The sequence below is a fragment of the Sabethes cyaneus genome, chromosome 3, assembly GCF_943734655.1.
Source record: "Sabethes cyaneus chromosome 3, idSabCyanKW18_F2, whole genome shotgun sequence".
Taxonomy (NCBI): domain Eukaryota; kingdom Metazoa; phylum Arthropoda; class Insecta; order Diptera; family Culicidae; genus Sabethes; species Sabethes cyaneus.
Window position 1 is genome coordinate 83,819,342 of NC_071355.1, and position 18,492 is coordinate 83,837,833.

Consider the following 18,492-nt stretch of genomic DNA (forward strand, 5'->3'; position numbering starts at 1 on the left):
TAAATCACTAACCTAGCAAAACCTAATCTTGATCCTAGTTAACCTGTAATTGAATTACGATCTTCAAAAAGTGTGTCGAAGATCTTTTGTACTAGGTGAGCGTGTGGCGTTCACCATGCATTCTCTAACCTCAATTCAGTGATACATTAGTAGATAATAGATTAAAACTTAAAAATTCACGACGAATAATGAATAAGAAATAGATGACGTTTAGTGCAATATTTTAAGCACTGATGAATGCGTTCATATAATGGTTTTGGTTATGAAATTTTCTTGCCGTTACAAATTAACTTTTATGTGCAACTTGAAACTTTGAACGCACAAAATAAGGCGAGAATCGAAAATGTAAACGAATACACTCTGCAATCCTATCGGGAACTATCAGGTACTATCAGGAACGATTTAACCTCATGTTTTATAAAGAAGAAGAATATAATTATTAAAAATAATCAGAACAGAGTTTTACACAAAATTTTCCACGATAGCGGAAACACCAAAACAAGTCTGCAAACTATGTTTTTAACCATGAAAAAATCTACACCAAATTTCACGATAGATTTTTTGTCGTTCCTGAATTATAGCCGGAAAACTAACGTCCGGGCACGCATCGTTGTTAATTGTTAATAGGTACCAAAAATGTTTACATTCTACACTAATAAAACGCAAATAGTTTTAATTCAACTTGATCTTCGGTCACTCGTCACCAATTTCCCGGGCATCTCAGAAATCGCAAATCACCTTCAACCTGATCAAACCATCTTGCACGTAGAGCCTCTCTATTCCTGCTACCGGCGGAGCTATTGAAGAGAATCTTTTTCGTCGCACTGTCGTCCAGCAACCTAATAACGTGTCCTACCGACATACCGACTTTCCCCACATGAACCCTCACCGCGCCTGAAAGAGACTTAATAGTGTCCCAAAGATGCGCACGAAACACATCACTCCATCCGAGGCAACTTTAATCAGTTAATCAGCGTAACTCGCGTAACGCGTAAAGGGCCTATCTAACATTGAGTGTCCCTCTCTTCCGATCATTACGGCGACATAAACGCATTTAAACGAAAATTTTCTTATCGTCTAGCGAAACAGTGACGTTAGCAACCTTTTCATGCAAAGCTGATGTTTTAAAGTGCATCTGTAGCGCCGTGGTAGGCGAAAGGGAAGAGGCACAAAGAGAATCTCTCATTGTTATTTAGGCTCCTTAGAAAAGTTACGCTAGAGTTGTCATGTCAGATCTGGAAATGGGTATTCTATTATCTGCCGCAGCTGGTCTCGATTAGCTGTATCGTATGCTGCTTTAAACTCAACAAAGATGTGATGTGTGTTCAATTTATACTCCCGACATTTCTGCAAGAGCTATTTGATAGTAGAGATTTGGTACGCCGGTTCGACGGAACAAATCTCTCCCCTGCTGAGATCTCCCCTGTTGACGGTTACCCGCCATGGCTTTTGCCTGTCACCAGGCAATGTTCTCGTCTACAGCCCAGATGTCGTTGGCTAAACTGCGTCGCCATGAGCCCCTGGGTCTGCCTCTTCTACGCTATCCTTGCGTATTCCAGCCGAGTGCTTCTCTGCAGATCTTGTTTGCCCCTTTCCTCAAAGTATGCCTCAAGATATATCCGATCCACTTCCACCTACGTTCACGAATTTCTGTTCCTATCGACCGTTGATGATATCGACGATGGAGTGCCTCATTGGATATCCAGTTATCAGGCCACCAACGTTTGAGTTGAAAATTCGAGTTTTCTTATGTGGAGTGATCCGCTTTGAACGCCAAATGTTTCGCAGACTTGCTGCACAGGCACCCCAGGCCTTCCTGATCCATGTGGCTATATCAGGCTTGGTACCACCATCGGGCGTTATCTGGCTACCAAGATATTGAAAGGCGTCTACCTGCGAAACTTGTTGTCCCGCTACTGTGAAATGAAGGTGGGATTGTCAGTGTTCAATACCATAGACATAGTTTTGCTACATTGACTGTGAAACGTGCTGCCTGAGAACTCTCGGAAAGGTCATCTAACTTGCTCTACATATCGTTCATTTCAGCGTTGTGCGAGCAAGACAATATCGTCGGCTAGGTCGAGGTCATTTAGCTGCTCCATCATTAGAGGATTCCAATCATGCAGGCCTGATAATTCCCTGTGAAACCTTGTACCACTGACAAACTGACATGACAAATAAAAGAAAATCCTTTAAAGCCATCGTCCTACATATTTTATGCGGAATAGCTTATATTCGTAGGGTTTTATACTGCAGGGTGTTTACATTTGTATGGTTTTATACTGAAAACTCGAAGCAACACTCGAGCGCCGCGGTGTGGCCATGTTGCAGAGCATGCTATTTTAAAAAATTTCGTTATTTGGTTGTGCTTGTGTTATGTGGTGATTCGGTGGTGTACCAGCATCCTTATAGATACTTTATAGACCACGTTCACTAGCGTTATGCCGCGATATTTGTAGCAGCCTACCTCTTTTGTAGATAGGATAAACCACTCCTTCCATCTATTCCTTCGGTAGCTTCTCTTCCTCCCAAATCTTGAAAATAACCCAGTGTAGAGAGCCATTCCCAGCGTTCAGCCGACGACATTGTCTTGCTCGCACAACACTGAAACGAACGATATGTAGAGCAAGTTAGATGACCTTTCCGAGAGTTCTCAGGCAGCACGTTTCACAGCCAATGTTTATAAAACTCTCCAGGTAGGTTATGCTTACCAGCGGCTCGTCGGACTTCGTTTGAAAATCAGGTACTGGATCAAATCAGATTTCCTCGCTCGTCCCAACACATGTCAGATTTCGGTATAGCTTGTAACTTACGAGTCGTAAGGTGTAGCCCTTACGAGTTCAGTTCACCTTCTCGTAAAACTTGCGCATGACAATAGCTCGGAATAGTTATTCACAAATCTTGCAATTCACTTGGGACAACACACTATTCCTCATTGTGCAACCGTACCAGACTCCTGCATGCTGATCAATACCGACGCCGACCATGTCCGAATGCGGGTCCTGGTGGGATAGAAAGGAATGTTAGTCTCATACTTGTTGCTACTCAAGACCAGGGAATCCTCTGCATCTGCGCAAGCAATTCAGGAAATGAATTGTTGTTAGTAGAAGGGGGAGGTAGATAAAGATACATCTTATAATGAAATCTATCGAAAGCTACGCGCAACTTCGGTGTGTTTTAATTAAAACGCCCGTGAAGTTTCTTAGCACCGACTAACTCGACTCACTTACTTACTTAACTGGCCTAACGTCTTACGACAAGGCCTGCGCAGTATAATTTCACCATCTATTTCGGTCCATGGCAGCTGGTCTCCAGTTCCGCGGGCACCCAATGCTCGCCAGATCTCGCTCCACCTGGTCTTGCTACCTCGCTCGCTGTGCCCTTCTTCGTCTTGTTCCTACCGGATTTGATGCGAAAACCATTTTTGCAAGATAATTGTCCGGCATTCTAGCAGCATGTCCTGCCCAACTTATCCGTCCAGCTTTAACCACTTTCTGAATACTTGGTTCGCCATAGAGACGCGCTAGCTCGTGGTTCATTCTTCGTCTCCATACACCGTTCTCTTGCACTCCGCCAAAGATGATTCTAAGCACACGCCGTTCGAAAACTCCGTGTGCTCGTTGGTCTTCTTCTAGCAGTATCCACGTTTCGTGCCCGTAGAGGACAACCGGTCTAATTTGGCGTTTTGTACAGTGTGCACTTTGTACGGGGGCTTAAATTGTTCGACCGCAAGTGTTTGTGGAGTCCGTAGTAGACCCGACTTCCGCTAATAATACGTCTTTTCATCTCACGGCTGCTATTGTTTTCCTCTGTTGCCAGTGAGCCAAGGTATACGAACTCATCGACTACCCCGAACTCATCCCCGTCGATTACCATGGTACTGCCCAAGCGGGCCCTGTCGCGCTTGGTCCCGCCCGCCAGCGTATACTTCATTTTAGACGTATTTATCTTCAATCCATTCTTCTCTGCTTCACGTTTTAGTCTGGTGTACTGATCTTCCACCACCTCAAATGTTCTGTCGACAGCATCCACGTCATCAGCAAAGCAGATAAATTGACTGGATTTATTGAAAATCGTACCCCGCATTTCGATCGCCGCTCGTCTTATGACACCTTAAAACGCAATGCTGAATATCAGGCAGGAAAGACCATCTCCTTGTCGAAGTCCCCTGCGAGATTTGAATGGGTCCGACAATCCACCCGAGATTCTCACACAGCACTGGATCCCATCCATCGTAGCCATGATAAGTCTAGTAAGCTTACCCGGAAAGCCATTTTCGTCCAAAATTTTCTATAGCTCTTGTCGGTTTACGCTATCATATGCGGCTTTGAAATCGGTAAACAGGTGGTGCGTGGGAACTCAGAATTCGTGGCACTTCTGGAGGATCTGCCGCAGGGTGAAGATTTGGTTCGTTGTAGACCGACCCTCCATGAAGCCGGCCTGGTAACTTCCCACAAATCTATTGGCTATTGGCGATAGTCGATGAGAGACCACTTGGGACAAAGCTTTGTAGGCGGCATTCAGGATAGTGATTGCTCGGTAGTTCTCACAATCCAGCTTATCACCTTTCTTGTAGATAGGGCAGATAACCCCGTTTTTCCACTCCTCCGGTAGTCGTTCCGTATCCCAAATCTTGACAATCAGTTGATGCAAGCAGCCAGCCAACATGTCCGGGCCCACTTTAATAAGTTCCGCTCCAAGCCATCCTTTCCCGCTGCTTTGTTGTTCTTCAGCCGCTGGATGGCTGCTTTAACTTCCCTTATCGATGGGGGTGGCACATCTTCGTTGCTTGCTACACAAATGTGGTCAATTACTCCACTATGATGGTCTTCCGCCTGCACGCCATTCAGGTATTCATCGTAGTACTGCTTTCACCTTTCGATCACCGCACGGTCGTCAGTCAAGATACCTCCATCCTTATCTCTACACATTTCGGCCCGCGGCACAAAGCCTTTGCGAAATCCGTTGAGTCTCTGATAAAACTTCCGTGTGTCAAGAAAGCGGTACAGCTGTTCGAGTTCCTCGCACTCCTCCTCTTAGTGGCGCTTCTTCTCCTTGAAGAGTCGGATTTGCTGCCTCCGCTCCACATTCTGAAGGGTGGCTCTACGCAGCATTCGTACCCGCGCAGCGTTCTTCTCAGCCAATATCTGCTGGCATTCCTCGTCAAACCATTCGTTACGTCAATTCGGTGCCACACGGCCTAGGATGTTCTCCGCTACGCTGTTAATGGCTGTTTTCACGGCATTCCAACAGTCCTCAAGAGGGGCTTCATCCAGCTCACCCTCTTCCGGCAGCGCGGTTTCGAGAGATAACGCGTAGTTTTCGGCGACCTCCAGTTGCTTCAGTCGCGCTAGATTATACCGTGGCGGGCGTCGGTATCGTATGTTGTTCACAACAGATAGTTTTTGACGTATCCTTGCCATCACTAGGTAGTGATCCGTATCAATGTTAGCGCCCGGATTGGTTCTGACGTCGATAATGTCTAAAAAGTGCCGACCATCTATCAGAACTTTGCCGATTTAAGATTCTGTCTGGTTGGGTAATCTTCAGGTGTACCGATGGTAGAGGTTATGCTGGAACAAGGTACGTACGTACGTATGGCCATATTCTTAGAGGCGGCGAAGTCGTGGGCCGTGACATGCAATGAAAAATGAGTTTTTTCGAAAATCTAAGAAAAATAGAGAAGCGTTACTGCAAGGGGGATTGATACAAAACTTTGGGAAATTGAATGTGGGGTCGGAATGAGTAATTATACCAGATTTGGTTGAAATCGGAGGTGGTCGATTACAACGGATATGATCATTTGAGAGGGAATGACCCCTATATAACCTTGAAAATTGAATTTTATAAAAAACTCAAGATAGAATATTTTAAGACCTCCAAATTAATTGTTTTGACCAATACTAACATCCTGCGAAGAAAAGTCTAAGGTGCATGAAAGTTAAATAATAATTGCCTTCGGATATAGCGTGCAATATTGAATAATATGGGCCGGCGCTTTCCTTAAGCAAAACAAACAGTTGCTTGGAGCGCCACTGTGAGGAGGGTACCATTTCGGCTACATTAAAAAAACTGCAGCATTGTTAATGTAAAACTTTCCTCCTGCTCCTTCAACAACATAGAGCCGGGAGGGCTCGTGCTGTATCTAGATGTACTCTTTACTGTTTTTAGTGCTGGGTAACCTACCGCCAATTCGTTGAGCGTCTCGACTCAACCAAATCGGCTTCAACTTCAATCCGGTCGAGCCATCTAGCACGTTGGGTCCCTCTATTCCTAATTCCGAAGGGGATCTTGAAGAGAATAGATTTCACTGCACAGTCGTCCGGCATTATTGCGACATGACCGGCCCAGCGTACTCCCGAGTTTTGCCAGATGTACTATGGGAATCTCTCCAAGTAGTGCCTGCAGTTCATCGGTCATACGACCGAACCCATTCTCCGTTTTCCGTTTGTAAAAAAAAGATAGCAACAAAGCGTCGAAACGTCGGAAAAACATCAAACTTCAGTCTAGATAAGTTTCTCCGAAGACTGCACTGCCAAATATTAACAGTTACAATTGAATCCAGTCGATAAAAAACGCAACCTAACCCAATTTGTTTTATGGTTAGTAGCGATTAATGTGGAATAAAAAGCAAAATTGATTAGATAGGATGTAAAAATTATGGTTATAGTAGCTACGCTTAACAAGTTGTCGTTGTGACTCCTACCTTTTGTTTAATGCTGAAAGGTGCATGGGCCGAACCAAGCTATAATCTGAGATTATAACCGGATTCGAACCCACAATATCCGCCAGGGTATGTGGTTTGCTGGTACTTGTAAGTCCAGTCCCTCTATGGTTCAAAAAGGTACAAGCATTTTTAGAACACGCAACCTAATACTCCTGAATATATGATTAAAATACAACTTAATGTTACAATCATCTATACTGTTTTATACTTCACAGTTCTAAGTTGTATATGAGGACACGCACGACTGCTAAGCAACTTATTGTTCACTTTGCTTTGACAAACTCGAATCATTATGCAATTCCAATGTAAAATTAATATGCATACGACTTAATGTGAACTTTCTATTACGATCATGTGTTATCTGGGCTGCTTCCACCTGTCGACCAACTTGCGTTCGTTTGTGACTAGGTATTCCTCCTGTTCACTACACATATCCGACTTCAGTGTGTATCCTTTATTACGCGATTAGTTCAGCTTCTCACAGAACTTTCATGTCAATTCACTCAATAGATCGTGAAAACATTAGGTGGTTATAACGAAAATCGACATAATCGATATATTATATTTATATTTATTTATAGATATCTACTATTTATAATGTCCCCGCAATTATCCCGACATCTAATAACCTGCTGCGAAGCTTGTCGATGAAGAAGGGTCGGATCGTAAAGACGTTCATACCCAAGGCTTTGCTTTTTTTGCACATTCAAATATCTTAAGCAACTCCACTTGTCGCCTTGGGTAATATACAGTGCCGTTACGCTACAGATCTGAAACAAAAATTCAAAGTTTAACGCTGCCACCGAAAATGGGCAAAACTAATTGCAATCCAAACTAATTTTAAGCTGACCGCAATCCACAGCTACATACACCGTCGCTTTTAAAAGTTTCAGCTGATCTAATCGATCAATCAAACCAAAAAGAAAAGCCTCTGTACAGGAAAGCAATCTGCCTGAGTTCAAATGAACCACATCATCCCCGCATCGTTTTGCAAATCCGAAAAGTTACAGTTATACAATCTGCAGCAAAACCTATTACTAATTGCAAACCTATCGCTCTGCGATCTAACACATGCTCGATCATGTGGCTCTTCATTATTTATAATACATTTGCCAGGGCGTGCAAATTTTGACATTGGCCTGACGCAATCCCCAAACAAAGCTACATTTAAGTAGCAACTTTTCCGCAAAAACGAAATTATTTGCTGGTATTGGCAGAAAAATAACTGTTCGTAACTGAAAAATCTCACGGAACCTCCGAAGTACACAAGTCCCAACGACGATGATGACAGTGATATGGCACAATTCGACGACCGACCTTCACGGGGCCCGAGCCTAACGAAATGTTTTTGGGTCAACTCTGAACGCCTCTGAAGCGGGAAACGGGATTGATTTCCATCGCGGACAGCGCAGCACCTGTGGAGAGGCCAATTATCATTATCAGTTGGAGAGGTGAGAGCGAGCGCGCGCGAGTTCAATGCTTACGTCTGCGCTGCTGACTGATTCGCGGTTTGAAGCAAAGTTCAAGAAGCGGAACATTCCGACAGCACTGAACTGATCGCTCTCGTCAGGAGTTCCGTTAGCTCTCTGGTTTTTCCTTCGATTGTTCGTACCATTAAAGGTCGAGCTGGTGAACATGGAAACATGGTGAATCAGTCTAAAGCCAATAGGCCACCGAACAAAGGTGGTGCGATGGGAAGCGTTTTGTTTAAAAATTGTGTTTTTAGAAAGCTGTGTAAGATATCAGTACTGTTTCGAGACAATAAGCAAAAAAGATATTTTCTCCAAAAACCTTTTCAATAGGTTTTAGTTCCTTCTACCTAGAAATCGAGAAACATGTAAATATCAATAAATTAAACCGTTAAAAAGTGAGTTTTAGGGGGGTTAATCCCGGTGTAGCGGTTAGCATTCACACCTCCCACACCGAGGATCCGGGTTCAAATCCCAACCCCGCAGAAGTCACGAATGACCTAAGCTGTTAAAGTGTCTAAAATCAAAACAAAAAAAAACAAAAAAAGTGAGTTTTAGGTTTTACAACGTGATTTCAGTCAAGAAAACAATGTTAAAAACAAACTTTCGGGATATTTTATATGTGCTGAAAGACTTCATTTCTTACTCCTACTAATATAATGTCATTGTGGTTTGGTCAAAATTATATTGCATTTTAAATAAACGACATTAGATACATTAAATAAAAGGAAAAACTTCATAACAAACAAGCCGGCAATTCTAATGTTATTTATGTTATTTAATATTGATTAATTCATTGCTGTTGAAAATATTATAATAATCTCATCTTTTACAAGTAAGATCCATACTGAAGATATGGATTCCCCGCATCATATTGAAACTGTCGCGAATCAATTTACTTTTTGTTGTGGCTAGCAAGTCATAGAAAAATAGAAAATAATCGATTTATTCTACACTACTAAATACAATCACCTTTTTCCTGTTTGCAGAATCAGAACGCCGGCACACTAGACATCAGCACCATCGGACTGCGAGTGAAAGCCACCAACGGTCGAGAGCCTATGATCACACCCTTTCAGAATATAGCCGTTTGGTCCGCCGTAAAGTTCGTAGTTTCTTCGTCCGAAGGTGGAGCAGCGTTTCTACCACTGATTACGGATCCGGAAAACATAGACAAGCGAGCGCTTTTCCGACCAATAAGGTAAGTGTCCCTGTGATACATGCTCACCGAACCGGTACCATTCGTAACTAACTGCCATTCACCACGAAGTAGCGCCTCGGATAAGCGTAGACTGTCATCCGGACTCCATTCGCCATTGTTTGCGATCGTTATGCGTTCCAGCACGATGCCACGACAGCTCGAGTGCCACGGATTCGTTTGTCAAACCCCGGAAGATGCAATTGTCATTGCGGCAACTCTCTATCAGAGCCTGATGGCTCACATGAGCACTGGGGAGGTAGCTTTTCTCCGCTCGCCTTAAATCGTAACGAAAATAACCCATTCTGCCGTTTTCAGAATCCACGATCCCGGCGACCTAAGAACCGCAATGGAGTTAGCTGTATGAGCATTGCCAGCAGCGTAGCGACCACCAATTTGTATCTTCCACCGGGCTCCACCAAAGCCTCGACACGACGGTCAAGTGCCAGTCAACGAAGTATGCTTCCTCCACCACCTAGACCACCGCGAAAGACGAAACGTACTGCAACGAGCTCGCTGAGTGGCGAAAGTGACACAATGACCGGACCCAACGAAGAATCGTCGACTGAAGAACGCAAAAAACGATCGCCGAAAGGAAAACGACCACCACCACTGCCAGCGAATCCACCAAGAGCAAGTTAGTAGTTTGTCTTTACTTAGAACACTTTTCTATTTCGAAACTGAAAATTTCGCCCTCCACAGTAATTCGACCATCGTTGGATGAAATCTACACCGATCGTAGTCATTCGAATGATGACAATCCGACCCTTTCCAAGGGTGGTGGCGAAGGTAACTATCCAGCACTATCCGAGTGCTCCGGTGGAGACATTCTGACGCGGGTTGCCATTCCTCGTTCCGGAAGCTTCTTGAATACAGCTGGCTTAACACGGTACAAATCGCGTGCGACCAGGCGGCACACTGGCAAAGTCGGCGGCGGTGGAGGATCGCCGCTGGGATTCAGCGAACTGTTCAACGAGTTCCGGCTGCAGGAGAACCTTCATTCGCTGGACGATATCCTCAATGCCATAATCAACTCGGACGGAATGTCGTTCAACGACCTGAAGCCGATCTACAAGGAATTTTTGCTCAAGCTGGCCGTTACGTTGACCAAGGATGAGCTCTACCAGCGCTCCAAAAGCATCATGCGACGCCAGAAGAAGAAAAAGTTGAAGCGAAAGAACAGTAACGCACAGGTAAAGATAGGTGGATGGCGGTGTCTAATCGAATCTAGTCTAGTGTATTACTAACCCTCTCAAATAAAGTTGTTAGAAGTAGTAGCGTAGGTTATGTTGTCAATTTTGTCGAGTGTGGTCCACGTCTGAAGCCTTGCATTCGAGCTGTAATATTTAGATAAGTATGGCTTAAATTTGAAAATAAAAAACAACCGTTTGAAACTTGGCCACTGTAATTGACTAAGTCAAGTTAGCTTCGAATTGAGGATAAAAATAACTTGGCAGTATAACCGTGACATTACCATTACCCTCGTGCCACGAGCGATCACTCAGAAGTTTGTCGGACATTTGATTTATCAATTGATGTTCGAGATTTGACGTTTAAACTCAACTATTTAATGTTTAAGAAAATCTTGGTTTTGTCAACAGAAATGTGCATCAAAACGGTCAATTGAACAAAAGAGATCCACTGATGTGTGCGCCAGATAGACTTCATAGTTCACTCGACCTCGACACACACAGTTCGTGTCGACCCACGCAAGACGGCATCAACCTGGTTGAGCCACCTAGCATGTTGGGCCCCTCTATTGCCGATAGGGTTCTTGAAGAGGACGGATTTCACTGCACAGTCATCCGGCATCCTTGCGACGTGGACGGCTCACCTAATCTCACGACTTTTGCAAGGTGCACGATAGGACTCCTCCAAGTAGTGCCTGCAACGCCTACGCCACTCCCTGCTATCCGCTTGTACTCCGCCAAAAATAGTCCGCAACATATTCCATTCAAATACGGCAAGTGCACGTATGTCTTCCGCAAGCAAAGTCACTGTCTCGAGTCCTTAGAAGACTACCGGTCTGATTAGCGTTTTGTACATCGTCAGCTTTGCGCGGTGACGAATGCTTCTTGATCGAAGTGTCTTGCATAGGGAAAAGTAGGCCGATTTCCAGCTTAAACGCGTCATTGAATCTCCTTACTCGTATTATTGTCGACGGTGACCAGAGATCCCAGATATACGAATTCATCAACCACTTGCAGTTCATCGCCGTCAATAGTCACCTTCCATGGGAGGCAAACGTTGCTTTCTCTGAAGCCTCTTCCTACCATATATTTGGTATTCGACGCATTGATTTGTAACCCTTTCCTCCTAGCCTCCGTTTTTAGTCCGGCGTAGATTGCCTCCGCCGTTCTAAGGTATCTAGCAATGTTGTCGAGGTCGCCTACAAAGGCTACGAGTTGACTACTCATGCTGAAGATCGTTCCTCTCGTTTCGATGCCCGCTTTGCCGGAGAGTAAAAGATTGATCCTTATTAGCACGGGCCCCCATTAAGCCCGCCTGATACTGCCCGGCGAATTCTCTTGCTATTGGGGATAGACGACACAACAAAATCTGAGAGAGCACCTTGCAGGCGGTGTAGACCAACGTAATTCCGCGGTAGTTACAGTAATCTAGTTGATCATGGTTTTCATACATGGGACAGTAGTAGCTTCTCCTCCTCCCAAATCTTTGAAATTATCCAGTGAAGTACCGTTGCTTGCGGAAGATCGTTATGCTTGCATTACTTTTATAGCATGTCTAGTAAATGTAGCACAGCATATAATGATCCGTTGAGTTCTAAAGCATCGCTGTTTTCCGGTGCGTTGGAAGTGTTCATGTCCTTGGGTACGAAAGTGACTCCGTTGGCTTCGTACCACTTCAATACATCCTTTGAATATTGCACGAAGGTAGATAGGGTCAGAAGATCGTAGCACCCTCGTGTTGCTTCGACAGAGGAAGCAGATGCTTCTGTAGACACTCTTTGAGATAGATCTGCCCGTTTACAGTCTCGGTAGTAATGAACGGCACTCCGTTTGTTACATGATGTATTTCTTGGCCAAATCATGTATTTCTTGGCAAACTATGAAAGTTTCTGCATCCTTACTTTCTCCGGAACATCAAACTTGTGCTGGGCGGTGAAATACAGTAGCCCCGGAAGCTGCCGGAAAGCCGCCTTGACGTAAGTCTCATCATTCATGATGAGAGAGTTGAGGATATTCCAGGTGCTTGCGCAAAATAAATTCGCGACGTTGCTCTTCGGGTGACGCCATTTTTTCCAATTTTCGAAAAACTGACCGCGATAAAAAGCGTAAACAATACACTCTAAACTATTTCTACTCAAAGTTTCAAGAGAAAATACCCAAAGAGTAATTTTCTACAGCGTTTCTTCCGTGGTGCAGTTTGATGTGAGACACCCTTTATCTTAGCCGTATCAGGCCTGGTCGAGTCATCTGGCACGTTGGGTCACGTTGTTCCTACTACCGGTGGAATTGTTATAGAGAACCACTTCCGACACTCTCGGCTTTCAGTTTGTACTCCAACAAAGATTGCCCGCAGCACGTTCTACTCGAATACGCGTGAGAGCGTGTAAATCCTCTGTGAGCACTGACGTGCCCAGACCTACACAGAAACGCCTTTCAAAAGCATGTTTCGGACAGAAAATTACCAAATAATCGTTTGGTCGATTAGATTAAAAACTCCAAAGTTAGGCGTTCTACTATTAAGACTTTTTTACATTGAATTTTATAAAGACGGGATGCGTGTTCCAGCCTGGGTCCTCTCGTGAAATTCAAATTGGAATTGAAATTAAACTCAAAGTTGAACTTTAGATTATACAGTAATCTAGCATTCTAATTTAAATTTGAATTTGGATTTGAACTGGAACTTGAACTTGAACTTGGACTTGACGTTTAATTGGCAATTGGACTTAAAATTGGACTTCAAATTGAACCTAAATTGGAAGTTAATTAGACTTATAATTGGACTCGTGCCTTCCGATCTATGTCTGCTCGTCGGATCACACTCAAACTTGATGTTGAACAACATTCATACGCGGTTCGAAGTGACCGAAACACTTTCGAGTCACGTAATTTGATCCATGGTAACATTAATCAGCCGCATCAATTTATTTAGGAGTCCGTACTCGGGTATTATTTGCCATGACTGATCTTCTTCAATTTCACAATATGATGCCTTCAACTCCTAACGCTTGGTCCCCTTCCAGTGTATTCCGCTACCGTATTCGTCGATAATTGGCCAGATTCTGCTTCGCTACTAGCAAGACTCAGATAATTAGCAGGAGATAAGCTCTCTTTCATCTTAGCTTTTCAACACTTGTTGTTTTGTCGTTTGCCATCAAAGCAATGTTTTATATGGTCTCCCCGGTTACGGTCTTCCGCCTTTACCTTCGAAGGTTAGATCGCCTAGCAACTCAATACAAAACAGTTTCGTCAGCTTACGGGTTGTTGAGCGGCTTTCCCGACAAATGCAATATTCAGCCGCAGATATTTCGCACCTTTTCCGTTGAAGTTTGTTACACGTCCTCCATTAATGTTACTCGCATCCAACAATGACGGAGCTAGAGAAACAATCCTACGGACTAGAGACAATGCCTTCCGACCAAAATCCCAACGTAAGACGACAATAATTTTGTAGATCGGAAGCATTAAACGTTTATTGTTTGTGACAGCTACAAAATTTCACTTTTCTTTCCAACAGAACTCACGGCGCAAACTGTTATTCGGTGCCAAGGGACTGAAGAAGGTATTCCGGTTCGGGAAATTTCGGAACAAGAAGTCTATCGCCCGAACGGCCGGATCTTCCGGCGGGGAGTACAACGGGAGCTTTATCGATGACGATGGTTCGCTACAGCCCGTCGATGGACGACCATCCAAGCAGCAGCTGGCTGCCTCCTCCGATCAGCTCTCCTTGGATCTTAAAACGACCGATAAGAAGGATCGATCAAGAATTGGAACAAGCGGTTCTGAGGTTTCAGAAGCTCGACATGAACATACGCTGACGGCGCATCACAACCGGAATAGCTCGAGCGGGTAAGTGTTGTTATTATGCGGGTATATCACTGTGATATTGACCATAGGTCACTCACTTCCAGATATGTGTCTTGCTCGGAATGTAGTTATGACTCGGATGCTTGTACCTGCACTTCTGCGGATCGCTGCTATTGCAGCCTAGGAGGAGATGACATCAACGCCAAGCTCAACGAAGCAAGCAACAGAAACTCACTTCCTAGCTGCAAAAGCGATGATAAATGTTACTGTTCCATGGGAGAAACACAGGAAGAAGGATCGACGACTTGGTGTGACACGGACAGCTGCGTCAGTAACGAAAAGTGCTATTGTGCTCCGCGCAATGACGAAATACAAAAATGTGCCAGCAAACCGGTGACTGCCGACAAAAATGCTGCCGATAAACTAGCCTTGGACTATGAACTGTTCACCGTAGGAGGTAACGGACGTCCAATTGATGCATCAGAAGCTCTTAGCGTGAAGAAGACGGTAGAAGTAGCGGCCGTCTTCGCTGACGTTCAACTGAGCCAGACAACAGACATTACGGATCTGAAAAACGGTCAACAACATCAGTCCCAGTCGGAACAACAACAACAGCCATCTCAGCCACAGAACCAGCAGCATCAGAAGCATCAGCAACGTTCACAAGACTCGTCCATCAAAAAGCATGCAACCAAGGGAGACCACCATGGTCATAACCATCACCATACACACAACAGCAACAGCAACCACAGACGACATGGCGAAGGCAACAAACGTGGCAACAAGCCTGTCCATAAGTTGCTCAATAAAAAGGCCCTGGCAGAACCGACCACGATCAACGAGTATCATTATGTACAATCGTCACAGAACGACGTGGCCACGCGGAAACAGCTTGGTGACAAGAGATCATCGAAACGTTCGTCGAAACCAGAAAATCACTATCAAGCAATGGGGCAACGCGCTGCTGTGGGCTCTGCATTAGGTTTAGAAGACTCTCTCGGTTATCTACCGTAGACAAAAGAATATATTGGCAGAATACTGCAACAACAACGTTAGTTATATTTGTTTTTAAATTGTACTTAAGTTTATGCTACTCTTCTTTTTCCTGACAGTAAACCAGCAATAATCGGAGGCGTTTGGCTGATTGGAATAAACTTGAATAAATATTTCAAAGATCGATTCAATCGGCACGTAACCTTGCAGTTTACTCTCAGTGAAGAAGCTTTACTGGCTAGGTTAAGCATAATTTCTTCTCGATAACACAAACGGAAGCATTTATTATTCTTTTTTTTGCAATGAAGACAATAATGAGGATGAAAAATTGGTGGTAGAGCTAAGCTTGTACATTCAAATCGACTTTTGTTTGTAACACAAATATGTAATGGCGCATGAACTTATTACTTTTCGAATACGCCGACAACAGCAATGATGATGATTTTAACAAGTGCAATAAGCGAGTGAGTTTTTTTACAAAATGACCATTACACATATTTGATAAAATTGCTGTTGAGGAGTGCAGCACTGGTGAAAAAGATTTCTACTTAGCTAATAGTAATGACAATTAGAGTTAGAAATCACTTCTTCAACAAATGATACGAAGATTTACAAAATTCATCCGAAAAAAATAGAAATGATAAAATAGTTTTCGAACAATAGTTAAAATGCTCGTTTAAACTCTGACATTTTATTTGCATCGTGGTTTTAATTGTGTAAATAATATTCAAAGCATAATCATCAAAAGAAATCACTTAGCCCGACGCGATATTTTGGAATCAGAAAATCAAAACAGATATTGTTTTTTTATAATACCTGACACGTAATGTTCTACTCACAATACTTATTTGTCAAGAGCAATAACACAATAGTAACGAATAATGGATAATAAGTCTTTAAAACGAATTTATTCTTTTCGATAACAAATTGATCTGCGAAAAGATATTATTCCGACTGCTAAATACTAAGAAATTTCTTTGGCTAAGAAATTTTCATCTGTAACTCTGTTTATATTACAGTCCTAAACGTGCAGAAAAAAAGCAATCCTCAATAAACAAGTGCAATAAACTCTAACGATGTAAACCGCAATATGGAAGCAACAAATGTGCAATCAATAATACAACTTTACTATAAGCCTTCGACAAACTACTGTTATACTAAAAGCAAATTGTAATAAAGTAAACATAAAAATGTTATACAAACAAATCATCCGAGTTTTCTACTTGATTAAAGCTTATCTCACAGCCACGCGACCTGTGTCCTGAATGGTGCATCAATTCCCAAACTTTGGCCATCTTTATTTTCGAATAAATTTATTAATCAGAATTTCGGCCTAATGGCGTAATTTAAGACAAAACTTATAAAATCTGTTGGAATTAAATAATTATGAAATGTCTCATACTATTCAAGACCATAATCCCAAAATACGCAGCCTGACCGCAGCTAATATGAAGTGATGCGATGCCTCATCCACTGATAGTGCAATGGCTCGTAATCGCTGCCGTGCGGAAAACGAAAGATCATTCGCAAAACGCTCTATCATCTTGTTTGTTACCGAAACCCTATGTATGATGTCGTTAGCCAATTGAATGACAGTAACATGGTGTGCAATTAGTGTAATTTCTATACATCGCAAAAAATCAGAACACTTTCAAATTATACTAAGCAGCTATACTTAACCGTCACACCCATACTTTTAGCGATAAAAATTACACGAATGAACTATTTTTCGGTCCTAGAAACGCTGGAAATGGATCTACACTGGATTATTTTCAAGATTACGGGAGGAATAAATGGAGATGGTAGCTTGTTCCAACTACAAAAAGGGTGATCGGCTCGACTACTACTACGATATCTATCGCGGCATAACGCTAGTAAACGCCACTTGCAAGGTACTCTTCCAGATCCTGTTACGCCGGCTGTAACCGATAGCACATGAAATCGTAGCGAATTCCCAGCAGACTTCACGGGGGCTCGCGGACTATGGACCGGATTTTTACCATCCGTCAAATCTTGCAGAAATATCGGGAGTACAACGTGCCCACGCATCACATCTTTATTATTGATTTCAAAGCAGCATACGGTGCAGTTGAACGAAATTAGCTAGGGCAGAATATGCACGAACACGGTTTTCGGGATAAAATGACGCGACTGCGCGGAGCTCACTGGACCGAGTGATGTGTTTTGTGCACATCTCGGGGACACTCTCGAGTCCCTTTGAGACGCGATAACGGTTGAGACGAGGTAACGGCTTATTCTTCATACTATTCAACATCGCTCTTGAGGGGGTCATCCGACGAGCAGACACGATTTTTACTAAGATTAGCTAGCTCCTCTGCAAATGCCTTTGATATCACAGCCAGAAACTTTGTGACGGCGGAGGCAATCTACGCCCAATTGAAAGCAGAGTCTAAAAGGATTGGGCTTAAAATAAATGCGCCGAAGACCAAATACATGAAAGGAAGAGACTCAAAGGACATAAATGTGTGCCTCCCACGTACGATACCCATTGACGGCGACAAACTAATAGTGGTAGATGAGTTAGTTTATTTGGGATCGCTTAAGACCGCAGACAACGACACAACTTGAAGCTGTGATGCTGCTCGCGGAGAACATACGCGCCCTTGCCGTATGCAGAAGGTGCTGCGGGCGGAAAAGCTGAGAATGGCAGAGGTATTTGAATCACGAGCTACAGGTATTGCTTGGAGGGCCTCCCATCGCACATCTGGAGAAATGCGGAAGGCTACGATGGGCCGGCTAATGGCTAATATGCCATTTTTTCCAAAATTGAGATCATAATACCACATGATAGTATACTGCCCAAACAACGTCCCCACGAACGCCGATTGTAAAAAATTACATTTCCGGAGGCACACAACGAGAAACAATTTTGGCTAATATCGAAGACCCCTATAACAAGAAGACTGGCAGCTCTGCCAATATTCGGGAGACATTGATAGTAGCTCGCTCTGCCGGTCAAGGTGATCCCTGGATGCATCTGTGTGAGTGAGTGCTAATATTTATACCGCCATGCTAACATAATCGAGCAAACACCAATACAGAATTTTGGAGAGCTTAATAACATACATACAAAATTTACCACCTTCGCTA

At 43.5% G+C, this 18,492-nt stretch overlaps 1 protein-coding gene across 1 annotated transcript in view; it reads left to right on the plus strand.

Annotated features, from left to right (window-relative positions):
* The window catches only part of LOC128739187 (uncharacterized), a 75,519-nt gene extending 60,117 nt beyond the window's left edge, over positions 1-15,402 (plus strand). Inside the window, exons 3-8 of the mRNA XM_053834620.1 lie at positions 9,186-9,397; positions 9,467-9,653; positions 9,713-10,031; positions 10,097-10,587; positions 14,099-14,430; positions 14,493-15,402. Coding sequence (XP_053690595.1) covers positions 9,186-9,397; positions 9,467-9,653; positions 9,713-10,031; positions 10,097-10,587; positions 14,099-14,430; positions 14,493-15,402 — 2,451 coding nt within the window. The remainder of the gene's footprint in view (positions 1-9,185; positions 9,398-9,466; positions 9,654-9,712; positions 10,032-10,096; positions 10,588-14,098; positions 14,431-14,492) is intronic.
* The last annotated feature ends 3,090 nt before the right edge of the window (positions 15,403-18,492 follow it).